Source organism: Pinus tabuliformis, chromosome 7 (assembly GCF_031772625.1).
Source record: "Pinus tabuliformis cultivar Carrire ecotype Pingquan chromosome 7, CPIR1, whole genome shotgun sequence".
Classification (NCBI taxonomy): domain Eukaryota; kingdom Viridiplantae; phylum Streptophyta; class Pinopsida; order Pinales; family Pinaceae; genus Pinus; species Pinus tabuliformis.
Window position 1 is genome coordinate 767,472,071 of NC_142293.1, and position 26,917 is coordinate 767,498,987.

The following is a 26,917-nucleotide window of genomic DNA, read 5'->3' on the forward strand; positions in this document are numbered from 1 at the left end:
TTTAGGACACGTGTCCGGTTTCCAGGACTCGCTAAGCTCAGCGCGGGTATGAAAAGGGCATGTTTGCTCATTAATATTTTCATTTGGTAAGTGATTTGTGCTGTTGCAGCAAGGAGTAGAGCATTTTGGCAGCTTCATAATCAAGTCTAGGCCCTAGTATTGATATGCTATTCATGGTAATGTTAAATTCTTAAAGTAAAAGTGACATTCTCCTTAATCTTCATTTTCTTCCTTTTACTTAAATTTTTAACATTACCATGAAATGACTTAGGATGTTTGAGAGTGGTTCTGGCCTCATTGGATTTCATATGGAGAAAGTAGAATTTTAGATTTCATTCAAAATCCAGCAGACTTATCAGTGTTTCAGGATTTTAGGATTGGGGGATTGCAATGTTTCCATTGAATTTTGTCATGTATTGGGGTATGGAACTCGTATTTAATCAAGAGCACCAAACCAAGAGCTTCTTAATATGTCGCTCACGCTCCTGTTTTCGCTCCTGCTCCCCGCTTTCGCTCCCGCTCCCAAGTAACACTGTTCCTGATGATATGGGTCTGGACACCATTGTTGAGTTGGCATTGGCCAACATGGATCTCAATGATCCAGTGCTAGAGCCTGTTAGATTTGATGACTTAGAGGGGTCAGCCTCCATACCAGCAGATGCAAAGGCGACTATGGATACAGGGGAGGAGGAGGATGTAGAGGAAAGCAGTGGGGACCATGATGATGGGGACAATGATGCTGATTCTGATGCTGATTGATGCCTTGAGGCTTGTATACCTGTAGTTGTTTTATATTTTCTATTTCTATTTGCCATTGGCATTGCACCAACACTACCTATGTAACACATTTTGATTTGATGACTTAATGAGAAAACTACAGTTGTCAGTGTGTTTATCTTCCTATCTTGTAGTTGTAAGTTGTCTTTCAGTTATGAATTATGAATCATGATTTAAATTTTTAATAGATTTATCATTTATTTGACCAGTACCACTGACATTTATTTGAATTTTGTATGTACTATGCATGCTAATAGCTATAGATGAAGATCTATGTTTGAAATCAATAAATTTGTATCATTAATTAAAATTTGTGTAAGAAATATGATAATATCTAATTTTTAATATATATATATATATATATATATATATATATATATATATATATATATATATATATATATATATATATATATATATAATATATAACGTGTCCTAACGTGTCCTGTTCCGGGGGTCAGCGTGTCTCGAATCCGACACCACGAATCCCGAATCCTACGTGTCCCGAATCCCCGTGTCAGGTGACTTAGGACATAAGCAATCTACAACTAAGTATTGAAGACTATACTTTTGTCTCACAATTCATCATTAGAACCTTATTTTGTGACAATAGTGATATAATTTTGGGTTTGCCTTGGATGGAATCACTAGGGTCCTTCATCATAAATACGAAGAAGTTTTTGATATTTTCTTACAAAAAGAAAAAAATAACGCTACAAGATGTTATAGTGAAGCCAAATTCAATAATACCAGAAGACATACTAGATATCTCAAAAGAAATTTTTCAAGAAGGTAAAAAAGTACTACAAAATATGTAAAGAGAAGTTGACAAGATCACTGTTGAAAAAAATGAAGTTTCCTGACTTAAAGACCATAGTGAAAAACTGTTGACGCAAATTAAGAAGCTTAAAAAGGACAAGAAGTCATTGGAAAAAAGGTACAACAACTTATCAATAAGAAAGCATCAAATGTAGAAGTCCAAGTTGAAGAAAAATGAATAAATATTGATCCGGTGAATATCATTACTCAAGAAGAAGGTAAACCGATTGAAGAAAAGATGCACTTAGATGTTGTAGTTCAGATGATAAACATCCCAAGTGAAGGTTCTGTAACCAACTCAACAACATCGTCACCTAAAGTAAATTAGAATATCGCCACACACATGATAGGGGAAAGACAAACCAAAAGAACTCTTTATCTACATTTGAATCACAGGAACATACATCTCAATCAATCTACGAATCCGTATCACTCTGAACATAAACAACAAACTTATGTTCCGAAGACTACTAATGTCAGTACAATTCAGTCTTGTGATAACAATTCACACGAAGTATCCAGTAACCACAAGATTCCACAAAAGATTAATTTAGGATGGTTAGATCCATTCTCAGTGCGACAATTTTTTTTATCACTTAGAGGATCATATTGTCTTGTTTCGACAAAGATGACAGTGCCCAGACAAGAAGACACTTGAAACAGAAAAATGAGATCAAGCCTTTCATCAATAAGCTTTGAGGACAAACTTTTTGAGGAGGAAGGCAATGTTATGAATAATATATATATATATATATATATATATATATTTTTTTTTTTTTTTTTTGGTAGGTAAGACCCACGGGGGATTTGAACCAGTGACCTATCACACGAAGTGCCTTAACAATGCACCCATTCACTGTCAATCCAAAGCCCCATGGGCTAATAATATATATATATATATATATATAATAAAAATAATAAAAATAATAATAGACATAAACAATGATTAATTAACTAATAATTCGTAGGGAAGAGGCATGTCTCTACGGACATGACCGTTCCTAAAAGGGTACTTACCTGGCTATATATCCAGGACCCTCACTCTCAATTGTAACATCATTCTTATTCATATATTTTAATATATATATATATATATGTTCTTGTATCTTCAATGGAGATCTACATATTCCAAGTCTTCTGGAGTATTTAAACTGGAAGAACGAACTTTGTTCATTCCATGGACTTAAAAATACATAAAATATGCAAATTTTATTAAAACATTTATACATGTAAATTTAAACAATCAGACACCAAAGAAGCAAAGTTTGTTGAATATAGCAAAACACCCCGTTTGACACGTATTTGAAGCAAACTACATAAACATCAATGCTCTAAATGGCCTCTAGAGAGCGAATTCTTTGTAGCTTTCTTTTTCTTTTCACCCTTTAATATATATATATATATATATATATATATATATATATATATATATATAACGTTGTGTATCTTTAACACAAATATATTGTTGGATAGCTTTATAAACTATTTTAATGAACTTAGGAATATATTATTATATTTCCCTTTTATCTTTTAATAATTCATGTATATATTTTGAATACCTAAAGTCCACTTTTAATTAAAATTTTAATAAAATTTTCACCTTACCTGTGTGCCTTTTAAATTTTAATAAGTTTTAATTCATGTATTTTATTAATATGAAAGGAATTTTAATAAGTTTTAATTCATGTATTTTATTAATATAAAAGGTCACGAAGGCGCACAACTTTTCTTATTAGAATCTTAGTTTTTGATTTGTATGACTCTGGGCATAAATGTTTGTCAATTGGTTGCAACCATACAATAACATGTGACTTGTACAAACCTCACAATTGTCCATAGTGAATTCAATTGTGTCGATCGATGACAGAGTGGTTGCAATTTGTGACTATCTACAGACTGTGGCAAAGCGGTTTGGATGTTGCGGCTGGTATAGTTGCCTCAAGTGGTGACTGCTAGTGATGGAGGTGGCGGGAAATCAGGACAACCTGAAAACATAGGGCTGTAGTGGAAGCGTGAACAACGACGGAAATGGTGTGTAGTGGCAGTGTAAAGGCACGATAGTAGTGGAGGGTTAGTCGTGGGCCTGACGCGGTGACAATGGTGGTCGTTGGGCGTTGTCATGGGTGTGCTGCGGGATTTTGGTTGGCGATGGTGGGTGCTCTTGGGCTCGTCGATTGCGAAAGTGGCGGCTGTGTGGCCTGTCGGAACAATTTTCAGTGGTGGTCGCTGCCGGGACAGTTGACTACGGATTTTTTATTTTTATTTTTAAATTTTATATATATATATATATTTTAAACTCCCTTTATTTTATTTTATTTTTAATTTAATATATATTTTTTAATATATATATATATATATATATATATATTAATGGCCAAAGGCCTAGTAGCAAAATGGAGAAGCTCCAAACTCTGTGTAGCAAAACGTTTCTGTTGTGACGACAATGACGTTGACAATAGGTTGATGGCCAAACGCTGAATTAGATTGGTTCTCTGTGCAGCGGTTGAGTGGCTAGAGGATCGAACAACTCTGATACCAACGTAACGAACATAGTTCGTATATGCTCTGATACCAATGTAACGAACAAAGTTTGTACTCTGCAATAATCTTCCGAACACTTTGAAAATGAAGACATCTATTGTAGGACAAGTAATTGTACATAAGAATTGTTGAATGTACATAGATGTTTGATTGTTATAAATGAGACCCGCTTATATACCTAGGTAGGTGCCTCTTCATGGAAGGTCATGTCCCGTTAGGCATGCCTCTTCAGTACTAATTACTAATTAATGTTCACTAATTAATCTTACTATATTTACATTATTTTTGTATAAAGTATATTCATAACATCTTCTAGATAGTTAGTTAGTTTTTTTTTTCTTTTTAATTGTTGTATGCTGCCCTTATTTGCGCTTTCCCTTGATCCATGGCCTCATAAATATAACCCACTGCCATGAAATACCTAGTTGGCAGCAGTTGCATGTATAAGCTGATGGAATTGGTTGTTTTATTCATTATCAATGATCTTCCAAACGGGTAGGTACATTGTTTTTTTTGTCATTGTAGGTTGCCCTTATTTGCTCCTTGACTTGATCCATGGCATTATAAATATAACCTGTGGCCATGCTGCATGCACCTTCTGTGACACCTTGTCAAGAAGCTTGACAACTTTGACAATCTCTGATGCTCTAGACCAAAACTCGGTGTCAAACTTTCCCATGGATGTCTTTCCCAGCAGCGTTGGTACTTTAAAGAGATCTAATCCACTCATTAGGAAAAGAAAAACATCTTACACAAGTGTTGGGGGGCCTAACAGGTTGCATACTCTGTCTTTTTCCTTATCAAGTTAAATACCCATGATTGGTTGTAGATGTATTTGCTAATGACCTTTTTCACCCAATTGAATTTGTCTATACCCTCAAGCATGAGATCTAGGGTTTCCATAAAATGGTTGAGTGTGTATCCTCCAACGACTTACCACCATTAACATAGTTAAAGGCAATTTGATTGATGATCTGTACAATCTTCTCCAACCCAACCTCCAGAACTACCTCATCCAAAACCTCAAGTAATGATTGTGCATCCTTCACCCAATTGGATGCTCTAGTAATTTCAGAAACATAGCTTGTTTTGAGCAAGAAATGAGGAAATTGAGTACAGCAGGGGACCTACCATTACTGTATCCGACATGCTGATACATACAATAAGCAGTCAAAGCCCTTCCGTCTTCTTGATTATATAAACCCTAATACATCATTATCTAATGATACAGTAAGCAATCATGGTGTTACATCCAATAAGCAGTCATGGTGCTCAGTAAGCAGTCAATCCCTTCTGTTGTTTTGATTATTTTCTTCAAATCGTTCACTTAATAATCTGGATCTGCATCTGGTGATTATATGTTACTTGAATTATTGGCTCATGGTTGGAAATAAGTCTTACAAATCCAATTGCCTCCTCAATTGTCAAGTTTTGTTGAAGAGCAGTTGTGAGTCATTTAGAAATAGCTTGATACACATGGAAACATACTACAATTAGCCCTGGCTTCTCCTATTCTTTGAAAAATCACATAAAGATGATTTGTTTACAGATTCCACATGAATGTGACCTAGTTAAGCCCAGCTATAAGAATCTTGAGAAAATGGAAACGACTTTATAAAATTTACCAGTACCATTGTCCAACTAATATTCTTTGGACTTTTTGTCATGCGAAACTGCTGTATAGTTGAATATAGACATCCATTTAATTGAGTAATGGATATTTTTATTGTATTGTGAGATATGTCACATACATTTAGAACCTTATCTATGTTACTGAAATTCAATTATGTTATTTCACCATTTTTCACAGATGGTATGATGATTTTAGTGCTATTTTAATGTATTGTTACATCTCTGTTAACAGCTTTATTATAAATGTCTGTTTATTGCATATGAGATCCAAAAATCATCAAGGTACAATTTCTATTTCTAAAACTAGTAATGCATGTAATGTCTCTTCGATTAAGAATCCCTCATTTGAAAGCTTTAACAACAGAGATTGGAACTAAGTTTTATTGCTCCTTTCTCAATTAAAAGTGAGATTTATATATGATTGTTGATTGCTAATTCCAATGCAGATGAATTTTCCTGGTGCTAGGCAAACATTATTCTACATGCTTTTTTATTTTTTGACCCTTTGTTGATGAAGCTAATGGTGATTGAATTAGGCAATAAGTTAAGTTCATGGAAAGTAGCCAAATCTAGAAAGGCATCCTGATTTCTTCACATGTCCACTTTATAGTTCTTGGCAGGGAAAACAGTTGAAGAAATAAAACGTGAAGCAGTTCGAGATAAGGAAGTGAATGAAGAACTTTCAAAGGCATCAAATGAGAATAATAAAACTGTGCCATCAAGTGGAAGCCAATCAGTGGCTATATCGTCTACTCAAGTGCCCACACCCAAACCCCCAAATCCGTATGTTCTATTCCGTATTGAAAATTAACTTTTGGCAAATATATAAAACTCAAAGTCATCAGGTTCTTTACTTTGTTCATGATCAAATAAGCTGTTTGCCCACAAAATACCTACTTTTTGCTTAGACGACCACCAAAAAAATATTGTTCATTTCTCTATATAGTTTTCTTAATGATATCATTTGTTCTTTAGTATATTTGTTCTAATCCAAAGGTTACGTAAGTAGCAAGTTTTGTCATGATTGAATGATAAATATGTTTATAAGGTTCATAGTATGCTTCCAAGATGAAGTGTATGATCCTATTTTCTTTTTTTAAAGCTTCCTTTAAACTCCGTTATGAAAACTATATTATAGAGAGCTTTTTGCAAGAATAGAGGGTCAGAAATGCAGCTTCCACATGCTCATGCAAAGATCACAGTTGAGACAATTCCCCATGGACTGACACCAATTTGCAAGTGTGTAGGGAGATGAACTTATATCAAGCAAAAAACTGACAATAATTGAGTAGACTCTAGCTGCCATACCACATAGGGAGATGAACATTAGTTGAGATGGAAACCATTAGCCAAGCAAGTCCATAGATCACACACCTGACCACCACGAGACAGAATAACTCCTTTACAAATTGCCACCAAGCCCCAAGGGCCGACCCTACAAGGCCTTACTTGGACGTGTTTACTTCATATGCAAACGCTCAACAAAAAAAGCAACACCATGCGTGGGTGCACCATGTGCTGGTATAGAAAACCCTATCCCTAGAGGTCTTAGGTTGAAGTTGTCACACAGGTTAAAGCCACTGGTCTAATCTTCAGAGCTAAATATTTTGAATCAAGCCAATCACCATTGCGATGAGAAAAGATACACACAGATTGGACATGAACAAAGGGAAACGAAAAAAGTTGTTTCTGCCACTAGGCCAAGAGTGGCTGCCAAGGGCATTATTGTCCATCAGCGAAGAGATCTGACCCTCATTTCACAAATCTTGTGATCCACTAGAGCCATCTTAGCTCCACTCTTTGCGACAACCTGTGGACCTCTTTATTATGACCATCCACCAACATCCATTTTCCTTACCTTAGAAGTTGAAACCCTATTAGGGTTTGGGGCAGTTGTCGGTGGGGTAGGCCAAAGGTGCCTCTCCTGCACATCTCTCCATTAGTTACTGTTTGTTTAAGGGCCAATGAATTTTTCCTTTGTCATTTGGCATTTGAGTAAATTGCCATTCTAACAAGCTACTTAAGAAACTGGAAATTGATGGATCTATGCCAATGTCCAATATGGCTATATTGATAGTATAATATAAATTCTTCTAGGACTATGACTTAACTGAAAGTGTATTGTCTTACATTCTCAATATTTTCCTCCTGTAATAATTTTGATTCTTATTAGAGGAAGTAATGATTCCTCCTTGATGTGTGTCTTCTTATATGCACAACAACATTACATTTTTGTCTAGCTTATGGATGTTATTGATGGAAGAGGTCCTTTTGTGGATGTAGAAACTTTAGCTTCAAACTTTCAACAAAACCTTTATTGGTCAAGATAATATGTGCATGATTCGAAATAGATAATGACTCTATATATCAAAAAGGAGATCAAATTGATGTTGGCTTGCCAAATCTCAATGAATGGATTAACAATAACTTGACATACTACAAATGACAAAATATCTATGATTCTACAAGAAAAAAGTTTCAAGGTTCCACTAGTTATTAATTTGAAAAGACAGTTTGATGGTTGAGGATTGGCCATGATTGAAACAAAGTCAAATAAAATCACAGTATAGCCCATGAATGGAAACAACTTGCTCTTTCCTTTAGTGGTGCTGCTAACTCTATAGCTGTGTGGTTGTTAGTATCTATCCAATGCTGAAAAATGTGTAACTAGGTTCAGTCTTCATAAGTATGAAATGTATTCTTGTAAATTATAAAATGAAAAGAAATTATTATTGGAGCATGGGTTTCATGCTCAAGATCTTTTATTTTATAGGTCAAGCACCCATTGAGTGCTTCTAGGGTTTGTCCTAGGTTTAAGAGTCATTGTCATATATTGAAGACCCCATGGGCACATTGTATCTTGTAAAGAAAAAAATGTTTTTGTCTTTAAAGTGTCGAAATGCCCTCCAACGTCAAGTCGGCCTACATGAAGAGCCACGTCTACCTTTGAAGAAGCCTATATATAGAGTGGAACTCGTCCTCCATGAGACACACTTACTCACATCTCATTCTGTGCGAAGAAGAGGACTAAGAGAGGTCGAAGAAGAAGGACGAAGAGGAAGCCGAAGTGTTTGGGCTAGTTCTCTCTCTCCCACGTGAAAGTCGAAGCTAGGCTTTTTGTGCTAGGGCTATCTTTGGTTCGATCTTGGAGGAAAGAGAGAAAGGAAGTCAAGAGAAGGTGTCTTAGGGTGTCTCACTAGCCCTAAGTCTCAAGGAGAGACAAGCGAAGGAAAGAGGAGGCTATACGAAGAAGATCGAAGTCTCTAAGAGGAGCAACAACAGTTGCAGCAGTTGCCGAGAGACAGAATTTCAGATCTACAGTGGGAGGTCGAAGTTCTTGTAGTAGGAGGCCGAGTTGATCTTGATCTTGGAGGGTATTTGTTTGAGTCACTAGGTCATGGTATTCGTCAATTGAAGGATCTATAAGAAGAGAAGAGATTTAAGGGTTTTCCCCTCAGGAGGAGGGGTTTTGGCCTTGGCTTGCAACCTATATACTGTGTCACTGTTCTTATTGTTTTGGTAGTTGTTTGATGTATCTCACACTGTAATAATAAGGAACAAAGCTAATAAGGTAAAAGATAACACAAACAGTTATCAAGTTAAAGAGAATTAACATATTCACTACCCTATTGAATTCTCAACATCCAGGTGCAATGCTTATCTGTGATTGTTACCTTTTGTACCTCAACAATATATTTTGACATTTGATCAACATTGTCTAATTGGTTGCCATTCCTAGTTCTTTCCAATTGTTTGTTACAAAGTTGAATACTTGAGTGCACAAATGTTAAACTACACATAATTTTATGTCAATTGCTCTAATCGATTGTGCTTCTTGGAGCATGTGCTCAAGCATACTTGAATTAGATTTCAATCCAAAAGCATTATACCATTGGACCTGGAATCAACACTTAGATAATGAGCTTCTATAATGCATGACCATGGCATCTAAGGTTCACCCATTACAAAACCATTATATGCATATGCTAAAAATTAATAATAGAAAATATGAATAAGAAATTGAATGAAATGTCAAGTTTCAATGATACAAATATTACATGCCAGGAAATTACAAAATTCAAATAAGATTTTGAGGCATTGAAATGCACTTGGTAAGACTTTTTTGTTATTAGTTTGTCACATGATTTTGAAATAAAACTAAATTTTTTGTATGAAATGAACAAAGTTCATTTACAAAGGAACATCCAACGGAAGGGCAGACAATTGAAATCCATGAAGGAACAAATAAAATAAAATTTAATAAGATATGAATGAATGTCTTACAATGATGAATGGCGTTTGCATTTTATAGGGCTGAAAGTGACATTCCATTTAGAGCTGTCTTTATGTAATGTGTTAGAATTCTTGCAAACCTAGCACTCTACACTTAATTCCTAGCAGATTACCAATCAATTGATTGATTGCACAACTAGGTTTATTAGCACAATAACTTCAGCGGAAGCAAAATATACCAATCTGAATCATGAAATAAATTACACAACAGATTTTATCCAATCAAATCAGTTCAACATTAAATTGATTGAGAACCTACTTGGGCTCTTACCCTATGGTAATGGCCCAACTGAGAAAGATCATAGATTACAAAAGTGCCTTGGATTTGATTCAGCAGATCGGGCCCTATATCAGTGCTTGATCCCCTTGGCTGATTTGGTTCTTCAACCTCTCCCTCTACACTCCCTCAAACCCAACACACTAGAGTGTCGCACTACTCACTGAGATGCCTCTCTCAATATTGTGCTAATGTATGGTGTGTCTTCTCCCTCTCCTTAGCCTTGTTTTTATAACTTTAGATTGAGCTAAATCCATAACCCTAATCTCTAGAGTAGTTGATGGCAAAGATTAGATCTTGGCTCACTTGAGATCAAGGGCTTAGATCAAAACATAATTACTAAAATAATTAATTTACTTTCCCAAGTTTACTTTAGCTCAATAAGCCATTATAACAATTATGTTCTTTTCCTAAGTTAGACTTAGTCTAAGTTAAAAATGCAACTTGGTCAAAATAGAGCTAGTGTCTAAGGAGAATTTCAGTGACTTTTGGATGCCTAGACATTTACGTTTGTGAAAAATTATCTACTCGAGCTACAAACATCAACATGATGCACCTTTTAATATTATATTAATATCCTAAGTTTTATAGTTTGTCGAATGCTTATTTGGTCGTTGATGGCCATTCTATAGAACTAACGCTAGATTTGGCAAATTTGTATAATACGCCTTGTAAAGGTTGTTATGTAGGACAATTAAAAGTGTTATGTAGAACAACTAGAACAACATATAGGTTTTAATGGATATTGGAGTCATTATTAATCAAATTAAGATCCAAAAGAAGTTGGGCAATCAGGGCTCAGTAATGGATGCAACCATAAGTGTTTGACATTGTTGATATGTTTGAAAAACTAGGGTTTGATGTTTATTGAACCTTTGTTGTAGAGAAAGTTTTGTATTGTTTGGAGTATGGACGAGATTAGATTGACAATATTGATTTGTTAAGCAAACTTACTGGCTTATGTGAACAACTGGTGAGTGTCAAGATCTATAGTGCTGCTAGAGATCAGATTTACTTAAATGGCAGTGAAGATTGCTTGGATATGTTGCTATGGTTTTTTGGCAGTGAAGGATGATATGTGCCAGGGCTTATAGTGATTGTTGGATCAAGTTGATATGGCTAAATGTTGATGATAAGAGCAAAGACTAACTGACTTTTATGTTGCAAGGGTTTGTGCATAAGTTGATGACCTTGTGACAGTGATAGTGATTGTAGTTGCAGGTTATGTTTGCAGGTTGTACAATACAGATTGTATAATTCCAGTACTGGCAATATATTGATGAAATCAGCTTGGTTGTGGAAGGTTGGCAACAGTGAAAGTACAAAAGCAGTATTGTAGTGATAGGGACTGGGATGGGTAGCTGTTAGATTTCTCAATGCCTGTTGTATCAGGATGAAAGATTGATGTAGTGTATGCCAAACAAAAGCATATTTGATTATGGACTGACAGGACATTGTTGCAGAGATGTTGAGCAATGAATTGATAGAGTTCGATGTTTGGTATAGAAACGGATTTGACTGATGCTTGGGTTTGATATGCAAATTGAGCAGAGGTAAATTTGATTGATAGAGATTGTAAAACGGGTTCTTGTATTGCAGGACAGGTAGTATATTGATGAAATCAACTTGGTTGTGGAAGGTTGCTAGTAGTGAAAGTACAAAGGCGATATAATAGTGATATGGGTTGGTATGGGTTGCTGCTAGATTTCTCAGTGCTTATTATATCAAGATGACAGATTGATGTAGTTTGAGCGGAGATTGTATGCCAAGCAAAAGCATATTTGATTATGGACTAACAATATGTTGTTGCAGAGATGTTGAGCAGTAAATTGATAGAGTTTGGTGTTTGGTACAGAACCATATTTGACTGATGCTAGGGTTTGATATGCAAATTGAGTAGAGGCAAATTTAATTGACATTGATTGTAAAATGATTTCTTGTATTGTAGTTTCTTTATATTGATTCTGAGCACATGTGGATCCAATCTGAAAATTGTGAAACATGATCTGTTGTGGTGAGCTGAAGGTTGGAGGTTTCAGGGCAAGTGGCAGCTTGCTGAGCATGGTGGCAAGGTGGTGCGAGGTAGGGGAGTGGAGTCTCCTTCAGGTTAGAACCTGAGAACACTTTAGGGTGGCAGGGTGGTGCTAGGGCAGGTTGGAGCCTGTGCAGGGCATGGGAGCGTCCATCTAATAGTAGCTGGTAAACAGGGTGTTGGAGTATCTTTCAGGTCAGAGCTTGTAAACCTAAGAATTAGAGTGTCCTTCCAGTAGCTGTTGGTAAACAGGGTGTTGGTGCATCCATTAGGTTGTAGCTTGTAAACCAGGGGGTTGGAGCCTCCCTAAGTTGTAGCTGAAAATGATGGAAGTTGGAGCTTCATGTTGATGTATTTATTGAAGAAAAATATTAAGAAGCGTTTGGTGGTTTTTTTCCTGGAAGGGTTTCCACCTAAAAATCTTTGGTGTCTACTGTCTTGATTCTGTGCATTGTTGAATGGTGTTAATGATTGTTTATGTTTAACTAATGCTAATAATGTTTAATGCTCTGAAAAGTTAAAATTACTAATTGAAGTAAGAAACACTGATTCATCCTCGTCTTAGTATTTCCAACACACATCACCTATGATCTCCACTTAATTTCAATGTTGATTTCTTGACCCTTTTTGACCTTGGAGAAAATAATAAAATTTTTCCAATTATTATTTTTTTTGAATTTTTTCACTTTTTGCCACTAACATTAGGGAAAGTGGGTTTTGAAGGGCTATAAGTCGTTTTTTGACCCTCAATGTGGGTCTTAGGATACTGTTGGGGCTCTAAGGATGAATTTTGAGTAGTCACATGCCCCAGACATTTCCTAGGACCACTTATTTACATCTTTACATAGAAATTACTTAAAAAATCTTGTTTTGCGGGAATTTTTTAATTATTAAAAATCCTATCTACACTTAGTCAAATTCCTCAAAATTTTAGAAATGACCTAGCGTGGTAATATAGATCGACCATAGACACCAAGATGGACTAGGGGCTCAACCTTCAACCCATCACCCCGGCTTTGGGGGTATGCGGTGAGTGAAAAAACTCAGTTAATTATTCACTGTTAAAAAACAAGAATAATTAGCCAAGTGAAAAAAACACTCTAGGGTGTACTCACTTGCTATTCAAGTCCCAAGTCTCCTAGGCAAGTTACATAGATCTATTCATCATGCTAGTGACACTTTTATAATATCCCCACAAGGTTGCGGAATCTGAGGACTGAAGACGAAAGAGGAGAGAAAGGGGATGGAAAGACCTGTTGACTTCTCAAGTCTGAAAAAATTTGGGGTACACTCTGTGTCATGGGCTATGGAGTCTTCATATATTTGCCAAGTGCAACTTAGCAGTCAACACCTCTCAAGGAGGTTATTCACAAGCCCTCCTATCCTTGTCACAAGAATTACTGTCAACACTGTCATAAGCATCACTGTCATACACATCACAATTATATCATGGTCATAGACATCATTGTCATACACATCACTGCTATATACATCATTGTCATAGATATCACTATCATATAATCATCATACGTATCACAGCCATACTGAAGATATCACTGCTATATCATAATGCCATGCCTTACATCATCAAAGATATTACGCCATATATCACACATCTATAAGGACAATGCCATGTGTCACTGACATCCCATAGTTTCACTGTCATTAGGACAATGCCATATATCACTGTCATAAGGTCACTTTCCACATATCTCTGGAATGAAGGATGCTACCATAGTGTCATTCCATACTATCATAAAGAATTCTTCCATACATTACTGTTATGAAGACTGTCATACATCACTGTCATGTGGACTGACATACATCACTGTCATATTGTCATATATCACTGAGGAAAGGAACACTGTCATATATCACTGAGAGTAAGAACCCTGCCATACATACTAAAGATAACTCTGCCATACATCACGTACATCATTGAAGATATTAACACAACCATACGTCACTGAAGATAATAAGCTCACTGTGATATATTTATAGGCATGAGAACATTCTGCCATACATCTATATCACTGTCATACATAATAGGTATGAGATCATTCTGCCATACATCATTGTTATACATGGATGTCATTGTCATATCTATCACTCTAAAACACAGTCACAAGGGCACATGCTTACAGCGGTTCAACACCCAAGGAATAGCCCTACCATTATACAACATCTAGCAGTACATCAATACGTAAAATAAACCTTGAACAGTAGACTCCTTTCTGCCTTTTTGGTCATGGTCATGAAGATTCTCCCTAAGGATTCTCGGCCCTGATTAGACCACTTATAGTAGCTATGTATCTACTTCCAAACATCTTCAAAACCTGTGTCAATTCCTTCCTACAAGCCCTTGGCTCCTGCGCTGCTTTACAAGAAGACTTGGCTCATGATTCAAGTCCTCTCCAAGGTGAATTAGTCACAATTCTACTCCAAGACAAGTGGTCTGCCTTCTTATAATTTACACAAACGCTTTGGCCCTGTTATCAATGGAATAATATCATCAAATAGGGGCATAATTGACCCTTTCAATTTGGCCAACAAGAGACCTTAACTTTGATCACAAAACTTCCGTCCAACTCTCTAAATTAGGGCTCGACCCTGACTGAAACAACACAGAGATGTGCCCAAAAATGTCACCCAACACGGGCCTGTGCAGCCCAAGCTTGGCTTACAAAATGCAGAAAAGAGTGCCAATATTCATCCATAAAGCAGACCACATTATAGTATTGAGGTAGGCATATAAGATGCACAGAGAAGGCCACAGATCTGGGCTGCATATGAATCATAGAAGGCTGCAGTAGATGCTCAGAAAAGGCTGCAGAAGATGCCCTTAATAGGCTGCAGAAGATGCCCTAGTAGGCTGCAGAAGAGATACCATAGTAGGCTGCAGAAGAGATACCATATTAGGCCGCAGAAGACAGGCCATAGTAGCCACAGATAGATGCCATAGAGAAGTCTGAATTTAATTGCCAAATGAAGGAGGTAAGGTGCAAATTTATAGTTGTTTCCATATGCGAAAGGTTACAACCTTTGGGGCAAGCCGACTTGAAACATTATGAGGCCGACATGTGTTACACGTCATTTTGTCGCATTAGGCAAATGACCATCGGATTGGATCTTTTGCCATCCACAAATGTGTCCCAAGAACATTCCCCTACAAAGTTAGAATCTAAATCACCTCGAAGAAAGTGGAATTTCTGGATCCCATGGTACAAAAGCCTTGGTTTGGCTATATTCGCAGTTTCCTAGCTAATTTCTGCACATACACAGAGAAGACCATTAAGAGTTGCGCATAAGTATGCATTGTCTTACACTATGACCTGTGAACATGACTCAACGAATGTAAAAATAAAAAGTAAAGTCTAGAAGCATTGTTGGTAGCATCTATCCCAACCAACAAGCTTCGAATGGGTGCCTATTCAGCTCTGATCCCTCCCATCATGGAGCAACTCCCCTTCCTTTGTGGAACCCCTATCCCACTAATAGTGGATCTCATCCCTTGGAGAATGGATCCATAACTTCCCATTCTTGGCCTATAAAGCTACTACAGGTCTGAGGATTGGGAGAGGACTGTTGGAAGTAGGTTTATGCTGTTGAGATTAGGTTGGAAGGATTTTCTTGCAAGGGAGAGGGTTGGAGATTGCAGAAGGGACTTGCAACTTGTGAATCGAGGGAAAACTTAAATTCAAATTTGCTTTCAATAATATTTAAATATATTTTTCTCATGCTTTGATGATTACTTGCCCAAGTAAATTTGATACATCAAATAATAATATTTCTTTTGTCTAATTTGAATTCTTCCTTTGGGGCAAGATGTTTTTTATTTGGCGGAAATTCATCTTGTAGTTGCCTCAAATTTCAACACTCCCTCTCAGCTAGGGAAGAGTTTTTGGTTGCACCATGTGTCTCATCACGGATATACATGTCTCAACATAAGAGAAGCTCATCTCATCTCATATTGGCTCATCTTAGCTGAACAACGATGTTCCGATCTAAAGAAGAAGAATCATCATAGGGGAGATCAATTTACCACTAGGGTAAAGATCCTCCAAACCCTATGTCCATCGATTGATCGTCATTGACCATAGGGGAGATCGATTTACCACAAGTGGTAAAGATCCTCCATACCCTATGTCATATCCAACATGATCCTCAGTGATCAAGTGGTTGAACACCATGCATCCTGGACTTAGGGAGATCAATTTACCAAATGTATTCGCCATAGGTAAAGATCCTCCATACCTAAGTCTCCTCACTCATTGGCCAGATGAGTGGCAATCCCAACAAGCCCGTCTTGTGGGTAGGATGCATGTTGGGGTATGTACTTCGTCAAGTCCCAGACTTGACTAGGGGAGATCAACTTATCAAAATGATAAGGATCCTCCAAATCGTATAACTCCAAGGAGTACCCCACACATCCAGGAGCTCCTAGAGCTCAGTGTTCATGATCAGCCAGTATCCCTTCCCAGAAGGGATACTTTCTCCACAACTCCAAGTTGCTCTTTGAAGGCTAAGAACTTCCCTTTCGGCAAAGGCTTGGTGAGAATGTTAGCAACCTGCTCATCGGTTGAAGCCTCATTGTTTCATTTCTGCAGTAAATCATTGTCGGAGCCTCATTGCCCCTTATTGTTCGAGCCTCGTTGCCCCCTCTGTGTTAGAGCCTCATTGCTCCATTAGTGGTACCATGTCTGATCGACCACTTTTGGACTGTGTCATACCAAAGCAAGAGCTATACTGAAGCAACACCTCAGTGTGTTCTTCCTAATCACAACACTCCTTGTTCATTTGGCATAGGCATATCTCTTTAGTCACAACACTGTCTCAATCCATGGTTGATTGTAGGTATCTCAATACCAGCTTTGCAGTATCCCAATATACATGTCCAGGATCTACCTGAATCAAAGTACATGCTACAAAGCAAGGATCCATCTGGCTGCCTGCTCATCGTGGGATCCACCAAATCTAAATTTGAAGAGTCTCTCAACTACTTCAGTGTAATCCATCATGTCAAGTCTTTGAAAATATACTTCCCTTGACAAGGAAGTACTTATCATCTCCCTGTCACACTGTTAATCTCAAGTGGGTCACCTTGGGATTAGAGGTCAACTCCTTCTGGTACTGAACGTTGAGATGATATGATCCTATCATAAATATATTATTAGCATATATAAAACCAAGTGTCAAAGACATACCTTCAACCTTGAAGAGAGTTTGGAGTCCGTATCAGATGTCCATCAATCCAAGCATACCAAGCCCAGGGGACTTGTTAGAGTCCATTTGGGGTTTTCATGAGTCTCTTTCTCATGTGCCTCAAAGCCCTGAGGTAACTCCAAATACGCTTCTTCCTTAAGTACATCATGGAGGAAGCCAACTTCACATATATATGATAATAGTGCATCTGGCAACAGGGGCTAGGATATTATAACAATCCTTCTCCCTCTGAGAGCATATCACTTAATATCACAAAAGCATCTGACTACTGCATCTTATCATCTAGAATGGTCCTTGCATGAAGGACATATAACATCTCATTAGATATTGTATTCAATCTAACAATCTACTCCCTCTGAATAGGAGGCCTCTTCAATCATAGTCATAAACCAAGTAAGAAATACTTCCTCTTGAACACCACTTGTATCCTTGATCTCCTTCATCAATAACCAAGCTCAACATGGACGACCATTGGATTTGCATCATACCCTCTCCTAGGGTTTCTTTGAATATGTCATAGGCTTCTCACCGATCATATCATATCATGAAGTCTTCAAATCACACTAGGGATCCAATGTGATAGAAACCAAGCCTTAAGGCCACTCCTGGGGTTTCTCCCAAACCCTAACCTTTATTTGTAAGAACAAGAGCTCCTTAGGGTTTCCTTCAAAACCTAGCATTCTTTTAGGTCTCCAATATCTTTATCTCTTTCACTCTGCTTGATCATGAAATCCATCATAGGTGTCGACACGAGGGTGATTTCAATGACTTTTCTTTAGCCCAATTCTGATACCATGTTATTTTTTAGGGCTAGATTGTTCTCTACCGTAGATAATTGTATTTTTAAACTTTTCAATAATTTACACATTACATTCACCCCATAACATCATATCACCAATTATGTAGAAAGAACAATAACATCAACAATGTAGCGAAACAGTAAGGAACAATAGAAGAAAAGCATAAACAATAGAGACACCAGGATTAGCAATTATGTAGAAAGAACAATAACATCAATAGTGTAGCGAAACAGTAAGGAACAATAGAAGAAAAGCATAAACAATAGAGACACCAGGATTTAGGTCAGAGTCCAGGGAAAAACTCCACAAGGGGAAAACCAAACCAAATTCTTCTTCTTAGATATTCATCAAAAGTTCAATTGAGATACAATGTACAAATATCATGAGACATAAGTCTTTCATTATCAATCACATTAGGCAACCTAGGGCCAATCCTGGATCATACTAGATCCTCATAAGATAGCAGCAAACATACCTCTCAAGGAGGTATTCACAAGCCCTCTAATCCTTGTCACAAGAATTATTATGAGCACTATCCTAAACATCACTGTCATACACATCACAATTATATCATGGTCATAAACATCACTGTGATACACATCTTTGTCATAGATATCACTATCATATAGTCATCATAAGTATCACTTCCATATTGAAGTTATCACTGCTATATCATAATGCCATGCATCACTGCCTTGCCTTACATCACTGAAGATATTACACCATATATCACACATCTATAAGGACAAATCCATGTATCACTGACATCCCATAGTTTCACTGTCGTTAGGACAATGCCATATATCATTGTCATAAGGTCACTTTCCACATAACTATTGGAATAAAGGATGCTACCATGGGGTCATGCCATACTATCATAAAGGATTCTGCCATACATTACTATTATGAACACTGTCATACATCACTGTCATGAGCACTGACAAACATCACTATCATACTATCATATATCACTGAGGAAAGGAACTCTATCATACATCACTGAGAGTAAGAACCTTGCCATACATCACTGAAGATAACTCTGCCATACATCACGTACATCACTGAAGATATTAACACAACCTTACATCACTGAAGATAATAAGTTCAATGTCACAGTTATAGGCATGAGAACATTGTTCCATACATCTACATACTGTCATACATCATAGATATGAGATCATTCTGCCATACATCATTGTCATACATTATAGGCATCACTGTCATATGTATCACTCTCATAAGCATGTCTTAGGTTACTGTCACATATCATGGATGTCATTGTCATATGTATCACTCTAAAACACAGTCACAAGGGTACATGCTTACAGTTGTTCACCACCCTGGGAATAGCCCTACCACCGTACAACATCTAGCAGTACATCAATACATAAAACATACCTTGAACAATAGACTCCTTTCTACCTTTTTGGTCGCAGTCCTGAATATTCTCCTTGATGATTCTTGACCTTGATTAGGGCACTTATAGCAGCTATGTATCTTCTTCCAAACATCTTTAAAACTTGTGTCAAACCCTTCCTACAAGCCCTTGGCTCCTGTGCTGCTTTACGAGAAGACTTGACCCATGATTCAGGTCTTCTCTGTTAGAAAATTAGAAAGGTAGAAAGATTTTCTCATGATGATAATTATTTGTGATATTATTATGTTCTTATTAACTTCTTTATGTTCTTCCTTTATCTTCTTCTTAGCAAGCAATTATCTAGACAAAAACATGAAGATCATGGACACCAGATGTAGGTGCTCAGCCAGGGGTAAAACCCATTAAAAAACTCTTCCTTCAGTAGATTCAAAATGAGATAGACCAAGACCATAGACCCAAAGACCTTCCTCCTCCACCAAGTCAACCTTTCAATATGATTCAACACACTTTAGTAGCCTTTTCTTGTCCAACAGCTTCAACCCCAGAAATTTCGGCCCCAGCTTCAGAATTTCAGACTTCCTTGCACTTCTGAAATTTTCGGCATGCTTGCACTTTTCGGTCTGCCTGCACTTCTCGGTCTGCCTGCACTTCTCGGCCTGCCTGCGCTTCTCGGTCTGCCTGCACTTCTCGGCCTACCTGCGCTTCTCGGTCTGCCTGCACATCTGAAATTCGACTTTCTTGTACTTCTGAAATTTCGACTTACCTTTATATAGGTGTTTCTGCCCCACCAGTTAGGCTGACTTTTCCTTCTTGGAGGCCGACTTGTTGGAGGAGGCCTAGAATACCTAAAATACAATAAAATAAATTTCCTTCTTGATAAGAGAAGCCCAAGAAGGGTCTTTTACATCATGACATGGACAAGAATACTTGACATAAACCCTAGAAGCCTTCAATGGAGATTTTGACCATAGAAACAATTGACCCAAGCATGAAACCCATGCTTTACTAAGTCAATTTTTTTAATGATAAAATTTATTCTTCTTTCTTTTGATAAATAAATTACATCATGACTCAAATACAATTATGAAGAACAACACTAGTTACATTTTTCAACAATCTCCAAGGTGAATTAGTTACAGTTCTACTCCAAGACAAGGGCTTGACCTTCTTATAATTCACTGTTAATTTTAGATAACAATGGTACATTTTATGCTTGCAACAATGATCCAGGGATCTTTTGCTTATAGATGTATGAAAAGAATCACACGTGAAAATTGCAGTTTAACACAGAAATTTAATGTGCACACAAGAAAAGAAGAAGGAACACATAAAAAGGCACGAAAATAAGACAACAAGACTTGATAACGGAGTTCGTCCAACTTGGACTACGTCCCCGGGCCTTGCTCGAACAATGGGGAGGCCTTCATTCATTAAATGGCTTGAAAAGAAGAGAATACAATCATCAGTTACATAAAAGGAGTATTATACCTCCATTCTGGAAAATTACTGAGAAAAGGAGAGCTCAGATGGAGAAATGGACAACGCCATTGTGTTCGTGGCTTTGAGAGGGGCTGAAAACATATAAGATTTGTTCAATTCAGACAAATGCACTATCGGCCCTCCTGTAAGCTCTCCTGCGTTGAACTGCGTGTTGGAAATCCTCTCCCCCGTACTTTTCCAGTCAGGCTTTTAATATGTCTCTTTTGTGACAGAGCGCTGAAATCGGTGTTGTTTTGTTTATAATAGAAATCAGTGGAGTAGAAGGATTGACGGGCACAACAAACCCTTTAAAATAGCCCTTTTTTTTGCTGAAAGCGATATACACAAAAAATATTGAAAAACATTGAAAAATCCGAAAGGTCGGACTTCAAAATATATAAAATCGGCTCTATTTGCCTGTCGGGTTCGGTCCCCATATCGCAATCGGCATATCGCTGGTTCGTTGGTCATGTTAGTGGGGATTGCCGACCGCCGATCGCCGATTGGCCGATTGCTCCGATCGCCGATATCGCAATTGCAAATCGGTGCTGCCTGGTTCCGATATCGCGTGCCTAAAATCGCCGATTGCTTGCCCCCGACTTCGATTTCTCCTCTAATCGCCAATGCCGATTGCATGTTGCATGCCTTAAGTCCCGATAGCGGAGATCGCTGATCGGTGGTTCTAAAGGCCTTGCCTTAAGTCCGCCCCTTTGGACCCTCCGATTGCGATTTGCCTTCGTAAGGCTTAAAACCCATTTTTGGTCTTGAAGGCGGTTTTCCACACGTCCTGCTCTGCAATTCGGACTTGGTGATAACCACTGCACAAATTCAATTTTGTGAAATAAACAACATTCTTTAACTGATCTAATAAGTCATCAATGCGTGGAAGAGGGTAGCGATTTTTCACCGTAATCTTGTTTAGTGCGCGGTAATCCACACACATCCTCCATGTGCCGTCTTTCTTTGGGACTAAGACAATCGGTGAGCCACACGGAGAAGTGCTCAGCCTGATGACCCCTTCTTCTAGCAATTCCTGCACTTGTTTCTTGATTTCCTCCATCTCAATGGTTGACATACTGTACATGCCAATATTTGGTGGAGCGTCATGCTGTAAATGGATCTCATGTTGGATTTCCCTCTTCGGAGGTAATCCCTTCGGTTCCTGAAACAACTCATCATAATTAGAAATTAATTCAGATAATTCCTGTTTATGTTCCTGATCACAACCTTGGAAAGCATCAGCTAATTCTGCCTCTTTTTCCCTTACAACCATAAGCATGCAACCCTTACTGGAATTCACTAGCCTTTTCATTTGTCCAGCGCTTACAAGGCTGCCATTGATTTTATTTTGATGAGCCCTTACTATTTATTCTACCCCATCTTTTGTGATTTGGTATTTGTTTTCGTGACGAAAGAAGACTGCCTTTCTATACATATATGGGCTCCCTAACACCATGCCACAAATATCCAATGGAATCACATCCAGTTCTACTTCATCCACTAGCTTAGAAGTGATTACAAATTTGACTTTACATTGCTTGGTTACATTCAGTTTCGCTTTATCATGTATCCATCCAAGCGGGTAAGGTTTCGGGTGTGGTTTTGTTTCTAACCTAGTTTCTTTACCAAGGATTCTGTGATTAAGTTTGCTTGGGATCTAGTATCAAACAGGGTTTCTACTTTAGTATGATTTATAACAACTCTAATATGAAACAGTTCAATTCTCTTTCGATCATTAGGAAGGGACTCATTTACAGAACTAGTGCCTTCATGCGATTTAGAATTAACATGAGGTGTAAGAGTACCTTTTGTTCCCACGGCTGTGATTAATGCTTCATCTCCGGAATTCGATCCAAGGTCTTGCTGTGTAGCCGCCACTGTCTTCTGCTTCCCTTTTCCTCCATACTTCTTTGGACGCTTTTTTGGGTGCTATTTCCAACAGTGATCGTCATCGTGGCCTTCCTTTTTGCAGTGATTGCAATAAGGTCTTTCTCCTTCTTTGGCTATTGTCGTTTTCTTCTCCTTTCCTTTCCATTTCGCTTTAGACTTGTCATTGTGAGGTTTGAACGGTGGTTTTCTGGAATGATCATCTCTTTCATTTTTGCCCCTGTTCTCAATATGAATTGCCTTTACACTGGCTGAGTCAATAGTGGTTGGTTCAAACAACAACAATGAATGCCTAATGTAGCTATGCAATGAGCCAATATACTTAGTTACAACTTCAGGTGTATCAAGTGCAATACCCAAATTCAGTGCTTGCTTTCTAAACTCTTTTGTAAAACTTTGAACATCCTGACCTTTGCTTTGCCTTAAATACTGCCAATTCATTAAATCTTTTTGCTTGTATCCCAAGGGATAAAACTGTTCCTTTAACACAGAAATAAAATCAGGCCATGAGGAAAAGAGGTTACCCACATTCTTATTGCTCTGCAATTTGCTCTCCCACCAAACGAGAGCGGTGCTGCTCAGCCATAGAGAGGCCAGTTGAATCTTTGCCTCATCCTCCACGATCTGCTAAATCCTGCAGTAGACCTCAATCTGCCTAATCCAATTATTAAGCTTTTCTGCATTGCTTTCACCATTAAACATGGGAAGATCAAATTTAACATCTAATTTAAAGAAAGGTTTCTTAGATGCATCCCTGGGATTTCTATGATTATGGTGGTGAGAGGAAGGAGAACCTTCACTCGTGGAAGGAGAAGGAGGGGGGTCTTCTCCACCATTTTCGTGCGTTGAACCTTGTTATTCTGGATTTCTCCCTTCTCCTTTCTCCAGCCTTAAAACCAGCTGACTGATATTCTCTGCCATTGAATAGAAGGTCTTGCGGAAATTGCGCTCCTCTTCAAGATGAGCTTCATCTTCTCCCATGTTTCTCCTTCGATGTGCATGCCCTACTTCGAGATCGAAATGCTCTAATTCCCCTTCGCCTCTTCAGAGTCTATTTCTTGTTAGCATACAAACATGTAATTCACATCTAAAAAGACCTGCTCTGATACCACTGGATCCAGGGATCTTTTGCTTATAGATGTATGAAAAGAATCACATGTGAAAATTGCAGCTTAACACGAAAATTTAATGTGCACACAAGAAAAGAAGAAAGAACACATAAAAGGCACGAAAAAAAGACAACAAGACTTGATAACGGAGTTTGTTCAATTTGGACTACGTCTCCAGGTCCTGCTCGAACAATGGGGAGGCTTTCATTCATTAAATGGCATGAAAAGAAGAGAATACAATCATCAGTTACATAAAAGGGTATTATACCTCCATTGTGGAAAATGATTGAGAAAAGGAGAGCTCAGATGGAGAAATGGATAGCACCACTGCGTCCGTGGCGTTGAGAGGGGCTGAAAACATATAAGATTTGTCCAATTCAGACAAATGCACTATCGACCCTCTTGTAAGCTCTCCTGCCTTGAACTGTGTGCTGAAAATCCTCTCCCCCATACTTTTCCAATCATCGGGCTTTTAATATGTCTCTTTTGTGACAAAGGGCGCTGAAATCGGGGTTGTTTTGTTTATAATAGAAACCAGTGGAGTAGAAGGATTGACGGGTGCAAGAAACTCTTTTTTCGCTCAAAGCGATATACTCAAAAAAATTGAAAAACATTGAAAAATCTGGAAGGCTGGACTTCAAAATATATAAAATCGGCTTTATTTCCCTGTCGGGTCTGGTCCCCATATCGCAATCGGCATATCGTTAGTTCGTTGGTCATGTTAGCGGGGATTGTCAACTGCTGATCGCCGATCGGCCGATTGCTCCGATCGCCAATATTGCAATCGCAAATAAGCGCTGCCCAGTTCCGATATCGCGTGCCTAAAATCGCCAATTGCTTGCCCCGACTCCAATTTCTCCTCCGATTGCCGATGCCGATCGCATGTTGTCTGCCTTAAGTCTCGATATCAGAGATCGTTGATCAGGGGTTCTAAAGGCCTTGCCTTAAGTACGCCCCTTTGGACCCTCCGATTGCGATTTGCCTTCATAAGGCTTAAAACCCATTTTTATAAAAAAAAACCTCATTTTCCAAAGAAACAAGGCAACCTTCTTTCTGCCATAACTTTATCATCTGGACTTGGATTGGAGTGCCGTTCGCATCGTTGGAATTAGGGCGACGAGCACTTCAATCTGATGTCAAGATACTTGCTTTTTTGCTGCTTTGAATTTTGAGATTTTCCATGCCATTGTATCTGAAGATCCACTTGGATCAAACAATTACTTCAATGTCTTTTATTAGACCAATGTCAATTCCACATTAATTTCCAATAGAAATCATATAAACCATTAATTCACATTGACAATAACTGTAGAGATAACATAAACAATAAATGTAGAAGACAAGTAAAGACAAGAGAACACCAATATTTGGTTAAAGCCAGGGAAAAATACCAAGATAGGGAAAACCCTTAATCAATCTTTATTATCAAATATCAAATGTTCGACAGAGAGAGAATGTCCAATAGAGTACCGATCCAAAATGGATCTAGAATAGATTTCTAAGTCTAAAGTGTTCCTCACAGAGGAAAATGAAAGTCCAAGGATGCTCTTGGAAATAGCCCCATTGCGTAGATCTTTTCATTTTGAATCTACTGCAACTTGAATGGGCTAAAATGGACTTCAGATGAAGAAGTTATCACAAAAAGAAGTTTGCCTTTGTCCTTTGAAAAGGAGGCAAATTCTTATATAAATGGGACTTAAGGGAAAAATGTGTTTTAACATAAAAACCCTTAGAACCCATCGCATCGCATTATTTTATCGCATCGCAATAAACAAAGGCTGAAGGACTTAAAACGGGTGCGAAGGCTTTAGCGGACCCGACGGATTTATAAACCAAACAGGTGAACCCTTTTGAATTCCGAAAGGAAGGCCGTAAGCGGTATTTCGGGCGGGCCTCAGGCGGTAAGCGGTATTGGACGGGCTCCGCCCGAATCCATACATTGGCCGACGCGTGGCACGACGGAGGAGAGAGGAAACCACTTTTTTGGGCAGTTAATCCCTGTGCAACTTACGCGCCCGAAACGGACTGTCAGCTGTTGGATTAGCAGTCGCAGATCAACGATCAGGATTTGATCGACGGATTGGTGATCGGCATGATCGAAGGGAAGACCCCCGGGGCCATTGCGACAACGATATGCCGATGTTCCGATGGGCCGATGCGATAGCGCCGATAGAGCGATCGACGATATCGGCGATCGGCGATCGGTGAACCCCCGATACCAGGGCCAATGCACATTGCAATTGCGACTTGCGATACACCGATAAAAAGGCGGACCCGATACGAATTATGGATGCGATTTCATAATATTTGAAATCCGGAATTTCGGGTTTTCTTTGTATTTCCCGTGTAAATGGGTTTTTGACCATGTGACAATGCGATGCGATATGGTGACCAAAGGTGGACCCGATGGGGATTATAAGTGCGATTTCATAACTTTTGAAGTCCAGATTTATGGGATTTCTTTGTATTTCCTGTGTATTGAGGTTTTGAGACCTCCCGCCTAAGTGATAGCAATAAGCGATGATTGGACAAACCCGATAGGTTTATTGGGCCGATTCCATAATATTTGAAGTCTGGGCTAAAGGCCCATGATGTGTTTTGCGTGCGTTTCCTGTGTATTTCCGTTATTTGGCTAACACGGCCAAAGGAAGGCAAAACGACCGAGTTTCC

At 38.2% G+C, this 26,917-nt stretch overlaps 1 protein-coding gene across 1 annotated transcript in view; it reads left to right on the top strand.

The window, feature by feature from the left end:
* Positions 1-26,917, top strand: part of LOC149249808 (uncharacterized) — a 202,716-nt gene that overhangs the window by 110,262 nt on the left and 65,537 nt on the right. The window contains exon 4 of the mRNA XM_089453482.1: positions 6,380-6,552. Within this exon, the coding sequence (XP_089309608.1) occupies positions 6,380-6,552 (173 nt within the window). The remainder of the gene's footprint in view (positions 1-6,379; positions 6,553-26,917) is intronic.